The sequence below is a fragment of the Scardinius erythrophthalmus genome, assembly GCF_964197995.2.
Source record: "Scardinius erythrophthalmus genome assembly, chromosome: 7".
Lineage (NCBI taxonomy): Eukaryota > Metazoa > Chordata > Actinopteri > Cypriniformes > Leuciscidae > Scardinius > Scardinius erythrophthalmus.
The window spans coordinates 15,225,631-15,252,087 of NC_138227.1; the positions used below are offsets into that span (position 1 = coordinate 15,225,631).

At 37.0% G+C, this 26,457-nt stretch overlaps 1 protein-coding gene across 1 annotated transcript in view; it reads left to right on the top strand.

The window, feature by feature from the left end:
- The first annotated feature begins 8,714 nt into the window (after positions 1 to 8,714).
- Positions 8,715 to 26,457, top strand: part of cadm1b (cell adhesion molecule 1b) — a 178,568-nt gene continuing 160,825 nt past the window's right edge. Inside the window, exon 1 of the mRNA XM_081370186.1 lies at positions 8,715 to 8,842. Coding sequence (XP_081226312.1) covers positions 8,767 to 8,842 — 76 coding nt within the window. The 5' untranslated portion in view covers positions 8,715 to 8,766. The remainder of the gene's footprint in view (positions 8,843 to 26,457) is intronic.

Sequence of the window (26,457 nt, forward strand, 5' to 3'; positions counted from 1 at the left end):
GACGCGACAGATCCTTAGCGGCACGTGAACTGATCTTATCTACTAGCTAACAGTAAATAAACACGAATGAACAATGTTGAAAGATACAGTACAACTTACCGAAATTTATATTCCTCATACATAATATCGACCAATCAATTAAACAAAGGGGTCAATAAAACAGCTGGAGAACAATTATGTCACATTACATTTACCTCAGGAAATCCATTTGATGACCATAATATAGGCTAAAGCACGTAGTTGGCTAGAAAAAAAGAGCTATAGGAAGTATTTTGCTAAATATAAATAATACTGCCAGCTGAAATGTATGCTCTGTATGTTTTCAGTATTAGGTGAGTTGTTTTTTTTTCTTGAGAAAAATTAATGCCTATCTTGCGTAGCCTACCTAATATTTATCCAAATGAGTCAATATTAAATCAAATCCCAATAATTGAATTGAAATAATAAAAAAGCGTAGGCCTAACGTTAGCTTACCAGAAATTGTACCATGTAAACATTGTAACATGTTGTCACTAAACCTAATAAAATTCAGTTTAGTTACTAAAATGTTTTGACAATCAAAATACACTTAATGTGATGCAATATATATATTTTTTTTTACAGACGCTAGGAGACTGTCTACTGATAAGACATTCTGTAATAGAAGAAGATCTGTATTCATATAGCGCCTTTCACAGACATGTAACGTTAGCTAGTCACAAAGCGCTTTACATGAGTGTTTTATTACATTCACTTCTCACCACCGACATACATTCGCATACACAGATATCATTCATCATTAATACAAAGTAGTCCGTTAGTATCCATAATTGACATAATCCACAGCAAAACTTCCGTGAATAGACACCTTTTTGATTTGCCTCGGGCTTTGCCTTCGGTTTGTTTTACCCTTCAAACATGGCGGCAGCTTGTTGCTACGCAGGTCACATGATTTGTGACGTAACGCCGACCAAGAGAATGCTAGTTCTCTGTTAATGATATGCTAAAGCCCATTGACACACATATCACACATTGACGTGATTGGTTAACTTACAAGGTAGTTCGGGACGTCAGAAACACCATTGATTTGTTCTTTGTGTCACTGCAGTTTTAAAGAGAAAATACTCAGCAATGGTGTTGACTTATAAATGTGCACATGGTTTGTCTTAAAGCATAGCCAAATAAACAACATTAAAAAGTTGCTTTTCACCATAGGGGGACTTTAACACAGTTTTTGGTAACGTTAGCCTACTTAAAAATGATGTTACCTTGAAATCCATACAGTACCTGTGGCCGCAAGACGATTCCCGGTTCGAGCCCCGGCTGAGCCAGGAGTTAGCAGGTTCTCCGTGTGTCAGTGTGGGTTTCCTCCAGGTAGGCCTACTCCAGTTTCCACCACAGTTCACAGACATGCAGCATAGGTAGATAAGCGATACTCAAGTGTCTGTGTGTGAGCCCGGTGATGGACTGGCCATCCGTTCAGGGTGTTTTGAACGTTCAGAGACATTTCCAAAATCTTAGAATGGGAATGTTCCTCTAACGGTCACATTAACCAAAACATTTCTTAATATGTTTTAAAAAACTGATGTTTTTAACGTTTAGAAATATCGTTTTCATAACATTTTCAAAATGATAGAAATTGAATGTTCTTCTAACGTTCACCTTAACCAAGAAAACCTTTAAAGGGGTGGTTCGGGATTTTTGACATCGGACCTCATTTTTAAGTCAGCCTGGTTGTTATTCATCAGTGGAGACATTTTAAAAAAAAAAAATATCCAGTCCTTATATTTGGATAGTTAGCCGATGCTAGGCTAGCGCGAGTCAATAGGTATATGTTAGCCAGCCATTAAAAACCGTTTTACCCACTCCACAGTGCACCAAACGCAAATCAATTATAACACTAGACTATCGATGTATATGTCCGTTGAGAGAATAATGTTAGAAATCAAACTTACCTTTCATCACATTGCATTAGTTATAATTTGTTCCCTGTAATCATGAGCCTTTGTCTACAGCAGCAGCGGAGTGATATTGATTACCTAGGCAACCGAGTGAGCCGGTACACACATGATGCAAGAGTACCGGCATTTACCTGCCGCAGGCACACTGTGTGTTTACTTTTTGCCGCATTACTAACTGTAGCATAGTAAAATTCCGCAGCTGCTGAGAAACTAGTTCCTTTGGGATCATTGAGATGAAAGGTAATGTTTGATTTCTAACATTATTCTCTCAACGGTTATAATTGATTTGCGTTTGGTGCACTGTGGAGTGGGTAAAACGGTTTTTAATGGCTGGCTAACATATACCTATTGACTCGTGCTAGCCTAGCATCGGCTAACTATCCAAATATAAGGACTGGATAATTTTTTTTTAAAAATGTCTCCACTGATGAATAACAACCAGGCTGACTTAAAAATGAGGTCCGATGTCAAAAATCCTGAACCACACCTTTAACGTTAAAAGACCTGGACATTTTCAATGTTTAAAAAAACACAAAAAACTGAAATAACGTTTTCATAACTTAATGGGAATGTTAGCAAAACATTCTAAGAACATATTTTTGTTAGCTGGGTTGCTTTTCTGTTCACTGATCTATATTGGTATGTAAGGGATAATCCTGTGCATAGTCTGTGCATTAAACACTTTTCATTACACTTTTAATTACAAGTTTCCCACTTGTAAATACAACTTTGCTTTGTGTTTCATGTGCTCTTAGGCCTAACTCTTAATTAGAATATTTCCGACTCCACTTGAGTTCTAGTAGTTTTCCACAACACAAGGCATTTGATTTGAGTTATACCAAATAATATTGAATTAAACCACTCACCTACCTTTTGGAAAAGCCTTTCAAGTGATCTATAAGTGATCTTATGTGTGTTTTACATTTGTGCATTTAACATATGCTATTATCCAAAGGAACTTGTAAGTGTATTCAAAGCATTTTTTCCCTTCCGTTTTCATATTCCCTGGGATGCGAACCCATGACCTTGATGCAACTTTTCTGAAAAACCTGTTTATATGCACCGCAGAATCACATTTAATCAGGCTTGCCGACAGAGTATCTGAACAGAGAGGTCCCCAGACGGATTGAACTGTTCTTTCTACATAGCGATATTTTTGATAGAGAACTATAAGCAAGGATGATCTGAAGCGGTGATTTGAAACGGTCCAGAATGCTTTGTGATTCTTTTATGCATGCCTCCACATCTATCGTGGAGGCCTGATAAATTGCTTAATGCCTTTTAAATCTGCCACTGCCATTGCACTGATACCATTGGTCTAGAGGAAATGTGTGGCACCCCAGTATGAGGAATTTATGAGTTTTGTCAGCATTCATTACGGCCATAGCCTCAAGGCAAAACAAAGGGAATTCAACTGTCTTGGCTCTCTGTTCCTCCTGTGGTTCCCCGGAGAGTTCAATGGCACACAGCGGTCAACCTGCGCACACAAACACACACGCATACACAGTCTCACCAGTGGATAGGATTTGCGGTTCAGTGCTCTTATGTGCTACAGGGATCAGGCTGAGCTGTGACCAGCCTGCACTACAGGAAAGCTTCAATCATCCAATATACCATCTCTCACATTTTCTTGTTTTGTATGATTTATGTTGGACCTAGAAGGATGGAAAAATCCTTAGAAAACCAACTGTCTGAATGGACTCTTTTCTTAAAGAAATCTCAGGACATGTCAGAGTACCTGAAGAGTTAGGGATGCGCAATATAGTGGTACCATATCGTTTATCAACCAATATTAGAATTTTCTTTTTGTTGTAATTTATCAGTATCAAATGTACCGTACTGCCCTAATGAAAGCAAGATTTTGTGCACTTTTTACTGTATCAGTCTTTTTTATGAACCCTTGAACTTGGCAAATTCTACAATGCACACAGCCGTATTGCGCCACCAGTCCATTTCTTTCTTGGCCGTCAGGATGCGCTCAAGACAAGCGGACATAAGGAAGTGACATTAAACTTTAAAAAAAAGTTGCTGCCTTAAATTTTTAAGTACAATCAACTTGGATTATATATGCATCTGATTACAGATACGTGTGTTTGTATTTCAAAGAGAACCAGTTCTAAGGAACATTAATTTGTTGGTATGACAATTAGAAATTAGACTGCACAGAAATGGAAACTGAGCTACAGGTAGCCCTAATACACATTAAATGTTTTGAGAACAAAGAATAATTTGCACTGTTTGACGTGATATGATAAGCGATCGTTAGATTTAATCAGTGCGATTTACTGCAATGCTTTTTTCCCCTTAGTTGGTCAGAACAAAAGTGAATTTTACTTACTTGTTCAGATGACATTCTCTGGTGAAAGTTCTTATGTTGGTCATACTTCCAAAAAGTAGGATCTGTGATTGCGAATGACAGTATCCACACGGGCGCGGCGACTGACAGCCGTACATTCTCCTCAAAACATTGGATTCATCCGCGTTGTGCCGTGCCGAAGCACAACCCACGTAAAGTTGATTATACCACAAATAACTGCAATTGCAGATTTCAAACAGAGGTGGCGACAAAGAGGAAAAACTATGGACTTCAGCTTTAAATTATATTAAACTGACTTAAAAAATGTTTAATCTTGTATGACAAAAAAAGTTGAATTGACTTGAAAAATGAAAAAATTGCTTAACTTATTTCGATGAGTAAAAGCAATGTAAAAACATATTGTTATAACTTATTGATCACATCATTTTTTACAGTGTACAGATAGCCTATATCACCCTAACGAAAGCCAAATAATTTTGAGCAAATAGATCTTTATTAATTCATGCGCATCGCTACTCTCGTTTTCTTCATAGTAAAATGGCAGTGGCACACAAAGAAATACATTATATATTTAAACTGGAAATTGCAACATGTTAGCTCGCAAAAAATTCCCATGTGCACTTGAAAAGTTTCTCGTGCGCTATAGCAAACGTCTGTATATATTTTTTTCCTTTGCAAAGCTCCATAGATATTTAATTATAAAACATTTTTAACAAAGAAACTTGCTGTGGTTGGCAGATATTCAACATAAGAAATATCGTGACAATGTTTCCAGTATTACAGGATGGTATATTGCTTTCCTGTATATTTTACAACTTATAACTGTATTATAATCAAGTGATGTAATGTTAACTACCAAAATCTACGGGATGAATCGAGTTCACCGCGAGTGGCCTGTTCATAAAACTTGTCCAGTAGTCATATATAGACAGTGCCAGTGTCATACACACAAAGACTAAACATCAGCAGGGAAACACACGCACTGAAATAATGCAATGAATACTAACTAACATAAAATAACTAACTAACATAATGACTAATATAACACAAAACATCCTATAATGTACATTACTGATAAAAAAGAAATTGTTTGAATAAAATTATGCACAGAGACTTCTGAGATTGTCCTTTTATTGTTTTACACTAAATAATATGGTAATTTGCACTTTTTACTTGCAAAAATAATAACTTTGATAGTATTTTGCAATAAAATACATAATGCAATGTTCAACCATTTACAATTTTTCACCATAGGTAACACTTAAACAATTAACAGGCTACTGTAGCATTTAGATTTTCTTTTGGTACACATTTAAAACATTTTTATACAACGCACCGTTGCCATCATCTAATTTTCATACTGTACATTACAATGTTCTGATGCCTTTAAAATAAAGAGCATAGCAACTCTACACATATAGAATCCAGAATCTGAACTATCCACTTCATAAACTAGACAGTCAGATCCTCAGCAAGCCTTTAACAGTGTCAGAAACGGATATTATTTATTAAAAATGAAGCCTGGGGATGCAGAAACACTGTGTTACATACAACAGCCCGGACAGATATTACCCAAAGCTTGTTATCATGCTGTTATACAATATCTCATTGCAGAATTCGCTACAGTACCTTTAAGAACGGTAAAGTTGGCAGCCTGCCATGGATAATGATATCAAAAGTGATTTTGATGCGTGGAAATCAATCGTTGCAAAGAAAACTGGCTGGGAGATTAAAATTAGGTTCTAAATGCTATCTGTGGCTGCCTTAGAATGAGGATTGACACGAAAGACTCAGAAAAAAGATGCAAATAGATTGAGCAATTAGATGGCATTCTGTCTGCTCGGTTACTGGTACTGCCATGGCAATACAGACAGGGCAGATAATGCACTGTTCCAATCCCTGCACTTCTCTGCTGTAATTTTCTGTTTATTTTTCCCCAGTTTCCTTTTTTTTTAACAACGCCACAAGCACACAGTTATATGCTGCTATTCTTTAGTTAAGAATTCAATTACACTCAACATTTAAACAGAGAAGTCTAGGCTTTGGTCTCTCTGGTCCACTATGAATAGAGCTATTGATATGGATAGCTTCGCCTCTCTTTGGTGTTGCAGAGAAAAATGTGTATTTGTCAATGTAATTGATGAGTCCGCCTTTTCATAATTCTTGATAGTGACTGCTGGGTGAAAAAAAGAAAAAGAGATTGTTTTTGTTGCAAACTTGAGCTACGATTGATTCAATTGCTTGTTTAGAACTGGATGTGGAACAAAAACATTTTGACTGGAATAGAGCTACAAAATCACTAAAACAACTTGCAAAGTTTTGGAGTTTTAACAAAAGTGTTTCCCTGTCCTCTTCAAAACTGTACCATAATTGTCACATGCTCTGAAACACGGGTTGAGGATCCAAGTGCAGTTTTATTAGGGTAATCCAAAATCATAATTCAAATAACAGGCAAGAGATCAAACCACAGGGCAAACAATCCAAACCAAATCGCAGGCAAATTAAAAAACCAAACGGGTAGATGTTCAAAACCATAACACGAGAAAACAAAGCAAGAATGCCTAGAATTGCAGTGTGACACAAACAAGACTTCACGATGAATGAGTGAATTCACAGGGCTTATATAGGCAGAGTTAAGGGTAATGAGAAATTTATGAAAGTAATCAGGCATAATGAGTCCGGGCAATGGGTAATGGGAAATGCAGTCCATGATGAGATAACAAAGACGGAAGAAGTGCCCTCTGGTGTCTATTATAGGCACTGCGATTGTAACAGACGTAAGCCAGTAAGAGCAGTGCATGTAAACCTCACTCCCCTGGCCTCAAGATGCGCACTAGCGACTGACGCTAGACGCAGCAGTGTTTAGCTTCCTTGTTAGTGCACGTCGGAGTGGGTTGAGTTGGACCGATTACGTTTGGTGCCCGGATGGGAGTGACGTGTGGGGGGGTGAATGTAACGGAGAGCTCTATGTGTAAACCTCACTCCCCTGGCCTCAAGAGGTGCTCTAGAGGCTGTACGCTGTGTTTAGGGTTCTTGTTGGTGTGCCAGCCTCCCACGCTAGAGACCCCGGTTCGAGTCCCTCTCGGAGCAGGTTGAGTAGGACCAGTTACATTGTAATGACCGTATCTGATCAAAATTTTCTTCTAGTTGTCATGATTCTGAATGATTAACATATGCACATAGTATACCGTGCTATTTACATGGTACTCCAAAGTATATCAAGGAATACTACTATTTACCATAGGATATTACCATCCAACCATAACCATGTTACAAGTTAGAGGCTTAAAAAACTGGTTTGGGTTTTGTTTACAGTTTGCTTCTAGTTATAAATACTGACAGCCGGTGGTTCAGTAGGTTTTCTTTTTACAATAATATTTGTATTAATTATTTTGTGAGCCCTGTAGGGTAATGTTATAATTTTACAAAACTGTTACAAAATTGTAAAAAAGAAAAAGACATTTAAGTAGACCAAAGGTCAGCTCTAGCAAAGGATGTGAAAAGCAGGATGCTCAGAAGTTTATTTGCATTTTGCTACCTTAAGATGACTGACGGGTTAATGCAGTAGAATGCAACAAAATGATTGCACTCATAAATCACTACAAATACTCATGCACAGATGGATGAGTATTCGGTGTGATTTATGGGTGGGCAGCTGGACAACTGCAATGACACCGCTATATTTTGCTGTGTCACTTAGGCCTCTATATGTTGGTTATTATTCTTCTTTTAAAAAGGTTTCTGTTTTTATTGTGTCTGGGTCTATTATTTCAAATACGTTTTTGTCTGAACATGTCGTATGTAAGACATATTGGTGAGGAGGTAATGAAAAATAGTTTAAATCCTAGTCTCATCTGATATTGGGTTTGGTTGAGGCTGCTCTCTCTTTATTATGAACACAGGGGGCGCTGTTTGTGTGTCAAACACTGAAATTCTGCTTGCGCTAGAGACAGGCTTGATTCACAAAAAAACATTTGACCAATTTATTCATTTTGTAAAAAAAAAAAAGCACAAAAATTAAAATATTGTAAATCCTTTCTATGAAAATTATTTTTTTATGTGCTTTACTCACCTTGGAGATTATGATGGGCACCAAAAGTGTTATTTTTTAAGATAGATAGAAAGAAAGAAAGAAAGAAAGAAAGAAAGAAAGAAAGAAAGAAAGAAAGAAAGAAAGAAAGAAAGAAAGAAAGAAAGAAAGAAAGGAAAAACGTGTCAGGGTTTGTTTGGTTTTAGCCGAATTACCGACTGACTGTAGCCTACACCTTTACGTTAATGTATTAAGCATTTTAATGGGATAATTTAATTCCCCGAAATTTGAATAAAACTGACACTTTCTGTAGGCTAATTGACAGATACTTTGTCTGGTCACGCTCATTTGTTTTTGGGGTGTGTGTGCGTGCGCGGGCGCGCGCGCGCGTGTTTACTCCCTCCCAATTCTCCGCATCTCATGATCCTGTGAGCGCCTCTAGGTGATTTAGCGCCGCCAGTCCGAAGCAGGTGTTCAACATGGCGATCTCGGGACTCGGATCTCACTCTATTTCACTCTTTTTCGGCGTGATTTTAGCAACGTTTCTGCATAAAGGTAAGACAAGCGAAGCGTGAATGAAAGCTTGTGTTTAGTATCGAAGCGAGAGCAGTGTGTAAACAACATGTAACACTTGCGCACGTCCCTAATGCTGTGCAAAGCGCTCATAGTTTTCCTGCGATATTCTGCATGGAAAAAGCTTTCATATGAAGTGTTCTTTAGCACGTTTGAATGTTCTGAATTGTGTTTTTGTTTGTTTAGCTAGAGAAAAGTATTGTCAGATGCTGTAGCCTACAGTTAGTGATGAGAGGGACGCAAGTCCGCATCACACAGCTCAGATGTCAGAATTACATGCTGGTGATCTGAAAACGAGTATTGGATGTCCTTCTGTATTTAATGCACATTTTTTAATATAGATTTTAAACGAGTAACGCGCAGTGCAGAATAACGCACACTTGCATTGACTTTAGAGTGACAGCGGCATTGCGCGCACTTGTCTGCTTCTCTAAACATACCGGTCATCTTCTGTTCTTTGTGTGAACTTATAGGCTACGTACAGTTCGTGCATTGCCATATTACCTAGTCAGCTATTGTTGCATTGGTGTTGTTGAAAAGACTGTTTTCAGCTTAAAGTAGTTTTACAATGGAAACGCTCCTCCGTTAGATGGAGCACGCTGTGAGGTTCGCTTATGGCAAGCTGTATTAACATTTATCACTTTATACTGTATACTAGCTATCTCCCACTTTCATGTAACTAGAATGGCTACTTATTTTTGATTTACTGCTAATCCAATAGTGACTACTATCTTTATTTTATTGGCACAACTATTCATTGGATACTATCAGGGCCGTTAGCCTGGTAATACCAAACTCTGCTACTTCGCTTTGCTTCGTAGACAGCTTGTCTGAAGTTTAAAATAATTGGTTACCCGTAAGCCAATCACATAACGTTTGGTTATGGCGTGTGTTATGCGCATGCTCAGCCGCATCTAACTTCCACTGTAAACACATGTATGATGCGAAAACAAAACCATCCAGCGAAATACCGGAGTGAACATGGCTGTGAATGACTTTTGCAGATTATGTGAAGTAAATCTACGCATCCACGGTACAATCAGCGTCTACGTCACGGCTCTCAGCCCGCCCTCTGTTCGTTGATTGGCCGGCTGTTTTGAGGCCGGAGGAAAACGGGGAAAACGGTCGCTATCTCAGACTGAGTACAGAAGCGAACTGAAATTGAGCGGAAGTAAGAAGTCTGAAGTAGTCAGGCTACAGGGCCGTAGCTATCATTTTAGAAGTGGGGGACAGAAAAATGTGTAATACCAGTTTATTCTGACCTTTATCTAATTGAAAGATTTTTTTTGATTTTTTATTTCTTGCTTTTAATTGCACCTCTGAAAAACAACCATTTTAAAGTTCTGTAATATTTTTGCTATATTTTCTTAATGACAATTTTAGAATTGGTTTATGGAGACCTACGAGCACTTTTGGATTAAGTCATTATAGATTTTAGACAATGTTAAAAAAAAAAATTAAAGCCACACTAACACTTGATGAGGCTTTTTATGACAGAACAAGGCAGAAAATATATTTTATAATTTTTTGCTGTAATAAAGGCTATGTCAATTAATACTGCATAATTCATCTACTTTATTATTATGAAAATACCCAGAAATAACTTGAAAAACACACATAAACCATATTGTCGTGATCGTGTATTTATTGTCTTTCCATTTCATCAGTCAAAACTGTTTTTTATTCAGCTTAGTGATAGCTGGATGCCTTTGTCCATATAAGGGATTTCCTGGAACGTCATAAGTTAATACTTCTATAAGTCTGTTTTGGACTTTCTGCTTCCAGCTTAAAGTTTGAATGAAACAGACTCCATAATGCTCACATTGCCTTGTTTTGAATAAGAATAAGAATTAAATGTCAGGTCATAAATAGACTATCTTGTCTCTTTAAATTTAAATCGAGATTTTTTCACATTGGCCCATGAAAACCCCTACGTGAATACACTTGCCTTAAAAAGGGGGTTGGTACCTGGATTGGAGTACTCCAGGGAAAACCAGGTTGCTGCTGGTGATAGTGAGGCCTGCAGGGAGTGCTCACCTTGTGGTCTGTGTGGGTCCTAATGCCCCAGTATAGTAACAGGGACACTATACAACAAGCACAGTATAGTCCTTTGGATGAGACGTTAAACCGAGGTTCTGACTTTCCTGTGGTCATTAAAAATACTAGAGGTGAAACCACAGTTTCCTGTCCAAATTGGCCTTTTGCCTTTATCAATCATGGCCTCCTAATAATCCCCATCCTTTGATTTGGCTCTATCACTCTCTCTCTCTTCTCTCCAGCTGTAGCTGGTGTGTGGTGAGCGCACTGGCGCTGTTGTTCGGTGGCTGCCGTCGCATCATCCTAGTGGATGGGTGAGGAGAGACCCCTGATATGATTGTAAAGTGCTTTGGTGCTTGTAATACATAGCAAAGCACTGTATAAATGCCTTTCATTCAGATATCAATTCACTTCTCACTAGGTTTTGTTAGTATTGGTGCTTGTTCCAGTTTTACTGTTAACTATTCATTGCGTACTATATTTCTTACTAAGCTTACTGGTCTGTTAGCCTGGGTTTCCCCATACTGCCTTGCTCGCAGCGCGATTTTATTCACGCTGCTAGGCAGTCTGGACACCATGGACCAAATTTTCCCCTGAAAAAGGGAACCAATCACAGAACGGGGAGGGAGCAGCAAGACGATGACGACACCGAAGCAGTTTGTTTATATCTATGGATCCAACATGGCATCAGACTCGACGTTACCTTCTACCCTCATGTTTATCTTGCACAAATGGTAATATTCGCTAAACGCCATCGTGTACAAATAAATGTTTGACCCATCGTCTTTTTCCTCGTCGAATTTCTGTCACTCTACATACGTCATCTGGTATAATTGAAGCGATTGGTTATGAGCTACATACAGGCGCATTTGATAGACATTCATAGCGCCCAATAAACGGCTCTGGGCATTCGTAAACCACGCCTCAAATACGAGAAAATGAACACGTGGTTCCCAGACCAAGTCTCAAATGAGACTTGGTCTGACGTTAGCCAGGCTACTGGTCTGTAGCTATCCAAATAGATTCTAGCATATATTCTAGCTTTACTAGTATGCATTTAGATACTAACAATTCTTATCTAGTTATAATTGCCCTTTTACTTGTCAATTGTGAGGACTGGTCACAGTGTTTTATTCAATCAAAATGTTACTAGTCTGAAATACACAATTTAGTCTAATAAGTAGGTAGTAGTGTCCATTAATTGTTTGACTAGGAAAACTGGAGTACAAAATTGTAGCTATTTGAATAGTTAAAGTGACTAATACATATGTGAAAGTGCCCAATGAATAGTTAGTTGTTAAACTGGTCAAAATTGTAAATACTCGTGAAAAACGTCACTATTGGGAAAGTGATTCGCGACAGTAGAATAAGTGAAATTAAGAAAGGTATTGTCACTATTGTATTGCTTGCTAGTAATAATAGAATATTCTATTTTATACTAGTATACTATACTTGTTACTAAAAAAATACACAAGTTAGCTTTAAGGAATAAAGATTCAAATGGCTTGCCACAATAGCTCTTTCTGCCTCCCATCCATCAACAGGTTTTCCGCAAGATATTGGCTTTTTATTCTGTTCTGGGAATGAGATTGAAATATTCTGTTAAAAACTGAAGTTTCTTTATATTCCTGACATTTTAGAGTGATTCTTTTGTGTGTTACCCAATTTATTCACTGCTAAAAAACCCTTGTAATGGACGTTAGTTTGTAGACGCTGATGCCTGTATTAACAGGGGCTTTTCGGTGTGTGAAAGATGCTTTTGTCTGAGGCCAGAGATATAGGTTTTCCTTTAGGAGGCTTCAAAGCCACATTTTCTTCCTGTAAGTGCTCTTGAATCCTCATATAACCACCTAGAATATTGTGTAATGCAAGGACATGCTATTTACTGGGAATGGATTTCATTCATGTGTCCTGCTATATAACATGATACATTCGATCTACAGCATGTTTGTTCGTACTTATGACCTTGTATTCATTGAGTGACATGACATTTTTAAATGTAGAATTTTTACTTTTGAACCTAAAATATACAGCTTCTCTTTTGCATAATTTTTAATCCTGATATAAACATTTAAAAAGAAATCTTGGTCTTGTTCTGCATCAGACACCCATACATAAATGCTAGAAAGCAGCTAGTCATCTTCGTTCAACAGGCAGACCGCAGTTAACAGCGTGAGCTGACAGGAGAACTGCATTACCTTGAGAGGGAATATATATTCCCTTAGAAGAAATAATAGAGATAATAATAATTCTGAAATGGGACAATTCTCACTGGCAAACAATACTTTTGTAATGAGATGGGATATTCATGTAAATTGCCTCATGTCAAGGGTAATTTTCAGTCTGCGTGACTCACAGGTAGAGTTTCCATCAGTGCGAGGGGCTCGAGTTGTAAATATTAGAAACACACTGCAGCTTTTGCATAATTCACGATGCCCTGTGATGAATGTTATGGAAGATGAATGTCCTGACACTCCCCACAACAATCAGCACTAATTTAAAACCCTCAAAAAATCAAACGAGAAACCTTGTAAAACATACCCGCAGAGAAAAGAAAAAAAAAGTTTATATATAACACACATGCTCATATGTGGCAGGGGAACTGCATTTAAAACCATTTGTGAGGAAATTTCTGCACTCCTCTGCTGAGATTGTCACATTGTTGCTTATTTGTTTCCTCAAAATGGCCCAAATCCCAACAAACTGTCGATTGGCAGTGAATTAAAATGCTTTCCCTTGGTGCATTAAGTTTCTGAGATCGTTTGTTGGAATAATTTTCTTTTCTATTTAAAGCGAAGAATTTATAGCTCATTAGATTTACATTATCCCTGCTTAATAAGCCTTGTGCTGATTGCTAAATAATGCACAGCGCTACATTATGCTCCTACCAGATGCTAAAGTTGCAGAGATGGAAATGTGAGATAACTTTCCGTAGAAGCGAATATGATGATGTGCCTTGTGAAAATGATGTTGCCTAGCACAATTATGATTTTTTTTTTTTTTTTGCCATGTCATTAAGGAACTTGAATCAGAATAACCGCATCTTGCATCAAAGGAGTCTTTTTACGATGAAGTTCAAAGAAGGCTTTACAGTTATGTAATTTTGAAAGCTCAACAATTCTGCTTCATTTTGTGTTTGTGTATTTCAGCAAATATACGGATCGTATTTGAATATGAGTCCGCAATCTGTTAGTTGACTCCATTGGGGTTATTGCACATTGCTCATCCGCTTATGTAACTTCACAACAGAAGCCTCTCTAGTGAGTCAACACACAAGTACAGGGGATGATGTGAAGCACTTCGAAGACCTTTCCCGTCTTAGTTTTCTGTTTATACCTCCGTATTACTAAACATCAGAGCTGAAGTATCCTCTTGTCGGCACTAGACGGTGAGCAAAATGATGCTTGAAACCGATAGACTATCGTTTCTGTAGGACAGATACCAGTTGAGCGCTATGCAGCAGCACACAGTCAATTAGTGGTAACAGATTGAAGGAAGCCCCAGTGGAGAGAGAATGCTTCATTCATGACACTGCTGGAGTAATGAGAGGGGAATATGATGAGGGGAGGGGGCTCCTGTCTTCTGTGATAAATATTGTCATTGTTCTCATTCTGCCCTGTCTTTCATGGAGTGAGCTCATTGTCTGTCCTAGTTGGAAGAATTGTTTTGGCACAGACCATGAAAAAAAAAAAAATCAAATTATGTTGTTTTTCAGGGCACAAAGTGCACCGCTTGCTTGGTTTACCATCCGCTGAAGAGCTGCTGAAAGCTCTGTAGCATTGCAACGCTGCTGACACAATTGACAGGTTTTAAACTGTGCTTGTCATATTTGGAGAGATTTTGAATGATGCCACCCTTCAAATGCGTCAGGGTTTTGTTTCCTGTATAATATAATATAATATTTCTATAATATAATTAATATTTCTATATAGGTATTACAATTATTAGTTTACTTAACATTAATAATAATTAAATTATTAATGAATAATACAAATTGTGTTATTAAAATAATTTATTATACTTTATATATACATTATATACAGCATCGTTTCACCCCATTGTGTGATATGTTTCAAATATAATTAATAATAAATTCAGTTAAAACAAATCTACTCCTGTTCCTGTCCTATAGTTGATCATTCAAGAAAAAATATAGCATAGTAATTTTTCAATCACTGTTTATTATCCTAACAATCCATGATAGATAAAATCATGCCAATTCACAGTTTTCTTTTTCTCATTAAATATCTTGTTTGGAAATATGTTTCATTATGGAAGCAAAATAGGTTGCGATTCATGTTATCCTCAAATAATAACTGAGTACTATTCATCCTTGCACTCATTGTTCCCGAAACCCCATAAAAACACTTACTTTACACTTACAGTTTCTTCCTATAGTGCACCGATGGGTGTTTAGAATCTGTTTACAGCTTGTGTGCTTGCATTAGACTCGTGAAACATATTTTTATACGTGAGTTGTTGTGATGACCTACTTCGTCTCACCATGCTAAGAGAGTTGTCATGAAAAATGTTCAGAAACATACGAATGGTGACATGCCCCCAAAGCTCAACAAGATGTGACCCACTTACAAGCAGAGCGGCTGATGGAACCTATAAGGTCTCAGCATCATCTCCAGGGACCCCTGCGTTTATGCAGTCCCTGTTTTTGTGTTGGTCTTATGAACGCTAGAGGATATGGCTTCTCTTCCTTTATTTTTCTTCCTCCAAAAATTTATCGCAGTTCCAGGGTTTTTAATATTTAAACCAGCGAGCTAGTAAGAAACCACAGTGACATCGCCAATGCAGTCTCGACTGCTGATCGCTTCACCATCGATCAGTTGAGACGTAGAGTGGGACTCCAGCTGTCTGAGTAAGAGAGAGTGACCAATCAATAGAACGTACAGATGGCGGCTCAGAGGGGAGGTGCTATTCAATTGAGCTGCTAAATACTTAAGAATGTCAGGACGCTGGATACTCACAGTGGTTGATCTCATCACCTCGAGCAAAACGAGGTTCTGGGACAGCAACATCTGTCTGCACAGTCATGCTTACATCCGCTTGTGCTTTATTTGGGATCATTGCTGGAGAATGAGCGGCATTGATTTTGCACATTTCTTTTGGTGGTAAAATCGAAATATTCCAGTTTAATACACAGACAACTACAAGTGAGCCATTTACGTTAACCCCCTCCTGATAAATTCCAACACTGTGGCTCTAGTGCTTTCTGAATATTGCTTAGTTTGTTTAAGTATCCTGACACTGCAACAGTGGCTCAACCAATGGTGTGAGTTAGAGGGCTTTATGCTGTCTAATTGCAGCAGGAATTGCTTTTGCAATTCTGTTTGTTGTTGCTAGCAGTGTTATTTGAGTATCATTTATATACTATAGATTTTACAGTTTTTTTAATAGTAGTAATAATATTTTCATATATTAAAATTTAAATTGTATTAATATTTTGAATTGCTTTTATTTTTTATTCAATTATTATTATTATATGTTTACTTATAGTTTACTAGTTTTTAGTAATTTTGTAAGGTGCTTTTCTAAAATATTATTTAAAAATATTTTTATTTCAGTTTAAGTTTTACTTTAGTTTTAGTTGACTTTTTTTTAAGTGATTCCAATACAAGCAATTCAAAACCATCATGATGAACAGTGAAGGAAATAATCCATTATTTATCGGGTTTAAAGGAGAACTCCGGTCAATTTTAACATTGAGCTCATTTTTTTGTCAATTTGGAGTGCTGTCAATACAGAGAACAACGACAAAAATCGGTGTTGCCTACACCGTGTTATCCTCTTTTTAAAATGTGCGCCCTGTTGACTTCAATGGGGCAAGTTTTAAACCTGCTTTTACCCTCTTAACATCCTTGATGTGTCATTACAAGTGCACAGAAAATGTGAGCGATTCCTTTAGAGTTAACACGGGTGAATCTGACTGCAGTAGATGTGAAAAATATGAATAAAAATGAAGTTAATTCGGCCAGCGCTCATACCTGTATTTACATCCTGTTTTCGGTAGAAGTCCAAAGTAGTCGATTGTCGAGTTCACACGCGTGATAATAGGTAACTAAACATATGCGCGTGAACTCGACAATCGACTACTTTGGACTTCTACCGAAAACAGGATGTAAATACAGGTATGAGCGCTGGCCGAATTAACTTTATTTTTATTCATATCCTTCACATCTACTGCAGTCAGATTCACCCGTGTTAACTCTAAAGGAATCGCTCACATTGGCTGTGCACTTGTAATGACACATCAAGGATGTTAAGAGGCTAAAAGCAGGTTTAAAACTTGCCCCATTGAAGTCAACAGGGCGCAAATTTTAAAAACAGGATAACACGGTGTAGACAACACCGATTTTTGTCGTTGTTCTCTGTATTGACAGCACTCCAAATTTACAAAAAAATGAGCTCAATGTTAAAATTTACCGGAGTTCTCCTTTAATAAAGCAGCCAAATTGTCTTATTACGATAACATTAAAATAAACTTATATCAGCCAATACTGATACTGTGGCCGATATATCGTGCATCCCTAATTTACTTACAGGTGTGAGTATCAAATGTCCCGTTCACACAGCAACTTACAGTAGCATCTCAAACTGTGTGTATGAACGTGCAACGGGAGTCAAGCCTGTACTCTCTTAACTGTAACCATAGTGACAGTGACCAAAGTAATATCAAAGATGGCAATGTCCATAAAACTGAAAAGTTTGACACGACAAGAGTCCAATCGAGTTCATCCATCAAATCTTCATTAACCGACAGCAGCTACTATATCTGGGTTTATATCTGACAGGAGCAGTGATCTAAAGCCTTCAGATGACACATATCTCCATTGCTGTAAGTTATCATACAAAAAACGCAACACACGGTAGACACCCGTTTGTGCAGAGCAGAGCAGCTCTCATACCGTATGACGTGTCCAGTCTGGTTCCGGGTTTTCCGAGAATGCGGTCGTGAGTCCTGAAAGTTTACAGGTGTGAGTTCGGTTATAGAATGTGTTTGTCACTCCTGTAAATAACCGTACTGAGTGCGAACGTAACCATATTATGTATATTCTGCTTCTGTGTGAAACAGGCCAATATTTATATTATGTTACTGATACACTTTTAGTCAGTTTAACTATCTAAAAGACATCCAATTTCGTTTGGCTAAAATTACATTTGGGTTGATGAGAAAGTGCAAAATTAAACTAAACATGAAAACTTTCTTTATTAATGTAGACATGTACCAACATTTAAATCTTTGTTTTAAAAACCTGAGCTTCTAAAATTAATTGCACAGTTTTTGCCAAGATTCCTCAGTGGTGCATAAAAACAAAGGTTTTAAAAGGTTTAACTTTGCTCGAAAAGCTCTGCGCTTTCTTTATCCTTTTGAGACACACTATCTTAATTACTGTTGTACAATAGGACTTTAATTTATCATTTGTCACTGTTGAATCAGGACAATGCACCCCGAGCTATCATATTAATTCAGCCGAATCAACCATCTATTGATCGCTGGTCCAGTGGGAGAAATGTGTCCGTGTAATGAAGCCCCCTTTGTGGTTGATTGAGGAAAGGCACAGCATCAAATCTTTCAGATTAAATCACCTTATATATGTCCTCAGAATAGCATGATGGGAGTTTTTTTTCTTTCCTTCCCTCAGGTTTTCGTTTGTTAGGCACGACATGTTATTAATGTCACCTCAAAGCATTAAGAGCAAAGCTAAAACCTCACGCTTGCGGTTGCTATTAAAGCTCGTATATGAGGTGAGAGCCTTTTTCATCCATTTAAACAGATGTTAACATGATGTAGCATGTCTCCGTGAAGGTCTCTGAACAATATTCCAGCTCTTTTCACAGAGACGGGTTAATGCAAGAGAACCGCTCGGATAATAAGCACTGGAAGGTGTTGTCGATCAATGCTTCTCAGATGGTTTCACTTCATAACCCAGATTTTTGCATTTTACAAGGGATTCAGTGCAGTAAAATTGTTTCATTATACATAAATGCTCTTGAACCATACAATGAAATGAATTAAAATGATAATTAAATTGCCTTCATAAATGATGATTACCATGACATTTTGTGAATTGGAAAATTTACCTTCATTTTGAATAAAAGCACAGTTTGATGTCAACAAAAGCATTATTTTTATTGTGTTTTTCCCTGATACCTTCAGAATAGACTTAAAAACTCATTAGTTCAGGACCATTGTTGTAGACCACAGAGGTGAAGCCTATCCCTCATTTGATGATGATAATAATAACAAAAAATATGATGCTGTCACTTAAATAAATCAGGGATACCTTAATTTTTTCCCTTTGGATGTCTGTGATGGATTCAGAGACTCAGATGGGATTAAAAAGATAAACATCAGGATCTGAGCCATCATGCTTAGGCTCAAAATCTCTTTTTTCTTTTGTTGTGTGTTCATAGTAGTTTACTTCTATACAACAGGAATGTGATCTCTCTCTCCTTTACACATCAGCTGACAAGTTATTTTCTCATCTGGAGCTTTGAGCACTCCACACAATAGCAGCATTTAATTTGATCTTAGCAAGCCCGTTGATTTGTGTGATATATTTGTGTAATACAAGGACAGGGATGTTATACAGTGAAAGGAGGCTTTCAGCAACAGCACAGTTTGAGTTCATTTTTAGTTTGGTTTGCAGCGCTGGATGTTCTTTTTATTGCAACATTTTCATAGAAACGTATAACTTAGCTTGATTTTAGTTGAACATGGAGCTGTAGTAATAGATGTGGTAACCGGATGACAAGCTTGAGAAAAATCAGGAACTAAAGGAGAAGGTAGAGAGAACGCGACAAGCCAGAGCCAAAGTAGATCCACTGCTGATATGGGCTCTTGGCACTTGTGCTGGAAAATGGTTTTAACAGACACCAGGAAAACTCAATATCTCAATCTGGGAAAGTGCAACCTTAAGAACATCTAAGATACTGAATCCACTTGGTAGGATTGATGGAAAGAGCGCTGTGAAGCACTTTTTTCTGTGTGTTGCACATTTATGGAGCATATATACCTTTATATACTGTATATTGGTATTGTGTGTGTGTGTGTGGCCTAGCAAACCCTACTTTATGGGGACAAAATGTCCCCACAAAGATGTGATATCTGAAATCCTTGTCCTTGCGGGGACACCTTTTGGTCCCCATTTGGAGAACAGTTTATAAATCATACTAAGTGATGTTTTTTGAAAATATGAAAATGCAGAAAGTTTTCTGTGATGGGTAGGGTTAGTGTAAGGGGATTTAATACACAGTTTGTACAGTATAAAAATTATTACGCTTATGCAGAGTACCAACAAAGATAGTGAAACCGAGTGTGTGTGTGTGTGTGTGTGTGCACACGCACGTTTATATGATTTATGAGGACACAAATTTGTATAATGACATGGGTATTACACTGGTATTACAACGAAAAGTGGTCCATGTAATTAAAATGGCTTTAAAAAAACATACCAAACAATGTTTTATTAAAATGTAAAAATGCAGAAAGTTTTCTGTGATGGGTAGCTTTAGGGGATAGGGTTTTATAGTATTGATTATTAATTAATTCAAAATTATTTTAATAAAGCATGGGAATTTCAGCACCTGGGCAAAAGTATTGGCTGGGGCTGTTTCTGAGCAAGATACTTAATTGATGGAATATGGTAATATAAACCTGAAAATTCCTAAAATATAAATATGTATTTTAGGGTAATGTGGCATTAGTGGAATAATTATCTGTGGGCAGTTATGCATTACCATTTTGAGTGAGCAGTAAATTTTCAATTATTCAGAGGTCCATCATCAATTATTCCTTACATATGAAGCACAGATGCTTGTAGAAGTATTTTTAAACAATTAATTTCAATTAAGCAAAGAGTGCTACATTATGAATTGTTGATGTTTAATGATTTAGAAATAAGGCATACAGGTCTGAATTAGAATAGAGATTCAACATATAAACCTCCTGAGGATGATGCTTGAGATGAATAAAGTACATAAAAGTGCAACATTGTGAGAAAGTATTAAGCACTCTCTGCAAGTAAGGGACAACATTGATCCATTTGGTATTTCATCCAAAATAAGTAATAACTAAGTGTGTTGCATTGAGAATTACGAATGATTCATGCCACATTAACGTTACATGGGCAACAAGTGTGACGCAGATGCTCAAGAGCCCTGACTGGCCTTGTGAAACAATGTTAATTCCTCCTGACAGGGAAGAGGTTATCTCAGCCTCAGTAATTGGTTTGCTGCCATGGAAGTTGGATTATTTGTAAAAACCTCATTCAGAACCTCACATTTTATCAGTTGTGTGGCACAGACAGAAGAAAAGTTACTCAAAAGGGGAAGGTGAATTAGTAAAGTGAAAAAAATAATGTCCGCAACACTGCTTTAAACTCCCATATTTAATATAAAGGCAACGTTTCGACCCTGCTGGGTCTTCTTCAGGCAAATGGTGGACACATTTGATGAAGGGATATATATAGGCCTTACAATCAACTGAGCCACCATGTGATTTCAATTAGTTTGATTAGGTCTAAAAAAGACTAATTGCCCCACACATAACTCAATTATACTTATACATCTCAAAATGGGGCTTTTTAAATATCAATATCCCCAAAAGAGCACATAACACAGCTATCCACAGAAAAGAAAAAAAGAAAAGTAAAAAGAAAAACAATCAGTGGAAGAAACAGTTCCATAAAAAGTTCCACCTTTTTTAAAAAAGCAGATGAATTAGGACATTGAAAGTACTGGAAGTCTGTTTTTTTTTTTTTATAAATAGAATTTTCTTTATTTGATTTATTGATTCAAGTGTTGTTCATATGTTTCTTATGATCATTGCTTGATTTGATAGAAAGTAAATCCTTGACATTTTCTAATGACCTTTATTTTAAACATGTAGTTCTCAACAGCTCCTCATCTATCTTTGCTCATCTTGCAAGAAGAACATCTATCTTTTCTGCAAACCAAAAATTGCAACCGTCTGTCCATGAAGTGTTAAATAATTAAAGTTCAACGCACATGGTCATCCAATAACTGGTAATTAAATCATTTGATGAGATTTGTCGGCCGTCACAGCTAAAGCGTATTTGTTTATTCATGGTCGGACAAGAGATTTGACATAGATAATTCATCGGGTGAATTTTAGATCTGATATTTAGATGTCTCTAGTCTAGTATTAACATCATAATATCCTTCTGACAGCTATTTGCTCCCACCTGAACTAGTTTAAGTGCCCTGTTTTTAGATTTGTTTTTAGTTTTAAGGAATAGCCATTATTTTTTATTTTATTTTATTTTTAGGGGACAAGCCTCGAAGGTGCTTAGGCACCTATAGTCATTGATAGAGATAGAGGACAGAAACCACAGCAAATTTGGAGTCTCTAACTCAATCCCTTCGTCACCGACTGTCCAAAGTTGCACTCATATTTACATTTATAACTTTTGAACCGTAAGTGCTAAACAAAATGCCTATTTCCTGTGATTGGCTCAAGATGATTCGATTGCATTTTCCATCATGAAAGTTTTTCCACCTTTTTGAATTTGCAGAAAGACTTGCAGAATCGGACTATTCCTAGATGGTTCGTCTAGTTTTCACAAAAATTGGCTCACATCATCTTCAGACAGTGCTGGCAAAAAGGTTTTCACAACTTTTTGATAAACCAAAATATTCTCGCAAAACACACGAATGAAATCGACAAAGAGCACATCAAAATGGACGTGAGGCTATATCTCTGCAACGCTTTAGCATAATGGGGTGAATCTTGGTACGTGTCATTAGAAGCATGATTTGAGGTTAATTGCAGCGTTTCGGCAGTGTGCCACCTGCTGTTCAGGAGATATGAAAAGTTGCTTATAACTTCTGAACGGTTTGCCCAAAAACTGGTTCTTTTTTGATTCAGTGCAGAGTCGAAAGATATCCAGGTTTCCCATATCAGCCATTTTAGAATTTTGTCCAAAAATCCTGAATTTTACAAACACTTTAGCATATCATTACGAAACTCTGTATGGGCCATCGGCACCATGCCCTCAAGGTACTCAAAAAGTTTCTGAACAGTGCTTCCTTGTGGTCAAAATTTATAATGAAATCAAAAGTGATTAGCAATTACTAGTTATTATATTTATGATCTAAACATATATTTTATTACTCATTGTTGCAGTTGGTCTGATGCTAGCTTGCATATCTCCTTATTATACCTTTTGTTTGTGTGTGTTTGGCCCCTTAATTGGTGCTTGTTATTTTACGTTCACTATACTAAATCCTGTGTCGTGATAAAAAAGTATGCTATCTCTGTAGAAAATATGCAATGTCAAAATAGCCATATATTTTAAAGGTGATAGCAGTGTGGGATGTGCACCTGTTTTTTATAATTGTCCTGAATGAAAAATTTTCAATGTGGCTGTAGAGAGTTTTGATTTTTAGGGTTTTGAGTTGGATTCAAATGAAGTTGATATGAGCATGGAATATGATCAATATGAAAAAAAAAAATAATAATCCAGTAGGTATTTTTTTCACAGTAATAACATTTAATTTGTATAAAAGGTTCCTGTAATTGTCATCCGAATGATCTTCCACTTTAAGTTTAATGCACACGGCAGACCTTTGCCTCATTATTTATCGGCCTAAATTGGTTAGTTAGTATAGCTATTATTATGATGAATGACATGTTTTAGGTGGCGTGGGATTTGTGTGGTGCAAGGTATTCCTTGTTCAGTGATTAAGTATAATTATGCATGATGTTTCCAGAGACACATGGGGACATCAGCTGCAGACAAAATGTATGTTTGTTTTTGTCTCCTCTTGTACGAGTCAGTCACCTTCCATTATTCATTATCTCTCTTAACTGACATCAATTCAATCTCTCTCAGCGAAACATCTCTGTCCTTTTGATCGCTTCGTTCGTCGCCGTTCGGGTGCTATCAGAGTTTTACAGTGGTCTAATTATGGTGCATTAAGCCATCACAGTGACATATCAGCTTGTCACCGTATGCAAAGCGGTGTGACGGCGCCGTTCATTGTTTCTTTTAATAGTTGTCCGAAAAGGCTTGCGAGAGGGCTTGTGTTCTTTCGCAGATATAATTAGAGGCAGAATTTATGGGAGCTATCAGGCTTTCAGTCAAGCACAGCCTATTTGAAGGTGACATCAGGATGTATTGCTCTATGATGTAAACATCCTGTCAGAACCGAGCCGCTTGCCGGCGGGCTGTCACAACCCTTTTAGAGGGGCTTGTCGTCCCGAGCCTTTTAAATCATTATCAGTCCCGCTGGTTAGTTCACATGACGTATAATGTATACAAAAGCCCACCGCACCTAGAACCTTCAGAGTGACTTTGAATCTGCCGAGTGGGGTAAGTTGTGCCAATTTTTTGATGAACTTAGTAGTTAGTTAAACAAATATGTCTGGGCCGGGGCCATAGATATTTGTTAGGGGTAAGCCAACCCAATCTCACAGGATAACGCAACAATTTGACGAGGTGGCGATTTTGTATGAAATGTAAGATTTTTTTAAAAAAAAAAGCAAATAAGCAGGAAAGTCCTCTCCTAAACCCACGTCTAAACCTATGAAAAATTAGCCACCAATAATTATGAATTTCCATGAGATTTGTTGGGTAAGCTGTGTCATGTTGAGGGACATTATTGGGGAATATATGAACATTTCAAGTATAAATATGAACATCAGTGATGGGTAACAAAATTTACTTTTGTATAATGCCATACTTATTTTGCTGCATATTATTCACATTTTCATAAACCAATAGAAAATGGTTTAATATTCAGAATATTTTAATGCAATCAGACCATTTTAAACATTTTGTAGAATTTGTAATAATATAAAAGTGTAAAAAAGATGTATTAGGAAAATATTACTTCTAATTTTAAATATATATCATTTATAATAATAAAAAATGCTTATTTAGCTCCAGTTTAGCATATTAGAATGATTTCTAAAGGATCATGTGTTGTAATGATGCTGAAAATTCAGCTTTAACATCACATTATTAAATGGCATTTGAAAATATATTACTATAGAAAACAGTTATTTCAAAATGTAATATTATTTCACAATGTTACTATGTTTTTATTGTATTTTTTTAACAAATAATGCAGCCTTGGTGATCATAAGAGACTTTTAAAAAAACCTTGCAAACCTCTGATTGTATATTGCATATTGTGTATGTAGTTGTTATTTTTAGTCCTAAAAAATTTGCATCGCTAAAACTATTCAATAAAAATCTGTAAATCATTATTAACTTGTTTTTGCTGTTACCTGCCACCATGTTATAAAAAATGTGAATCATTTCGCTAAATTAAGGGGTGACTCATCTTGCCCCTTTTTCCCCTACATTTCTACACCAAAGAAACACGATGAGATGCTTATTGTTGTAATTCTCTGTGTTCCTTTGAGGGGACGTGTTTTCCAGATTCATGGAACTGCATAATGATGCTTGATCTCTCCTTTCATGCGTGCTTTGTGTTTTCAGGTCGACCTTTTCGGGCCAACTCTTGTGAGTCCCACACAAATTATTCAATGCCAGCCTTTCTCTGTGACCCCTTCGTCTTTAGCCGTGTTGTTTCTCCGACAGCTCTCGGGCACAGAAAGACAGATAAAAACTGCTAAAATCACTTTCAAAATCCTGGGTGGCTCATAATGAATAACTTTTTTTCAAGTGTTTTGGCTTTCTTTACCCTGCCATGTTTGCTAGTGTTTCAAATAAACAGAATCATTCATGAAGCTGTGAAAAACTGTTCTCTGAACTCTCAGAGGGCTGTGTGAAATATTCACTAGTGGAATGTACATATATTTCACAAACATCTTATTTTACAGAGCTTTGTTGTTCAAGCGTCCCTCTGCCTCTTAAAGATCGTTTGACTCTTGGCTTTATGGATTCTCAAATAAACCCCAGCCTGGCTTCCTTTTGCGGCAATGGCCCATTATGAGCTAAAACGATGGAGCTGTCCTTTAAGGTGGGAGCGCATCTCCCCAGGTGAACCCACTGTAGCTCGGCCAGATATTTCCTATCTGCAAGGACATAGAAGGATAAATTACATCCACAGAACCTTAGCTCTCTCCAAAGCTTTCATTTGCACCTGCAATTAATCAGCCATCACTAGAGAGCTCCTTAATGTCAGGCCAAGGATCTTATTAGGGATGTCCTTTATGAGACTTAATGAGACTTATGTCTTCTTGAGTATTTCATTTTACTAACATTGGCTTCCTGTTTAAACCGTGGGGCGAGGGAAATGTCCCAGATCCCCAGGCTCCTAATGGTCTTCCTGTGGTCAAATGTCATTGTATGTGTTCTGAATACACATACTTATACACATTTTCTGAAATATATATATATATATATATATAAATTGCAAATGGTTGGCAATAAATACGAGACACTATCAAAAATATTTGATCTTTTATATTTTATTAGTTTTTATTTTAGTTTTTTTCTCTCAAACTCTTGCATTACTTTTTCCTTGGTAAACAAGTACAAATTGTGCAAAATACAAAACATTTTTTTACTATTTGTTTAGATTATTCATATATTTTTAGATTGAAAATCTTG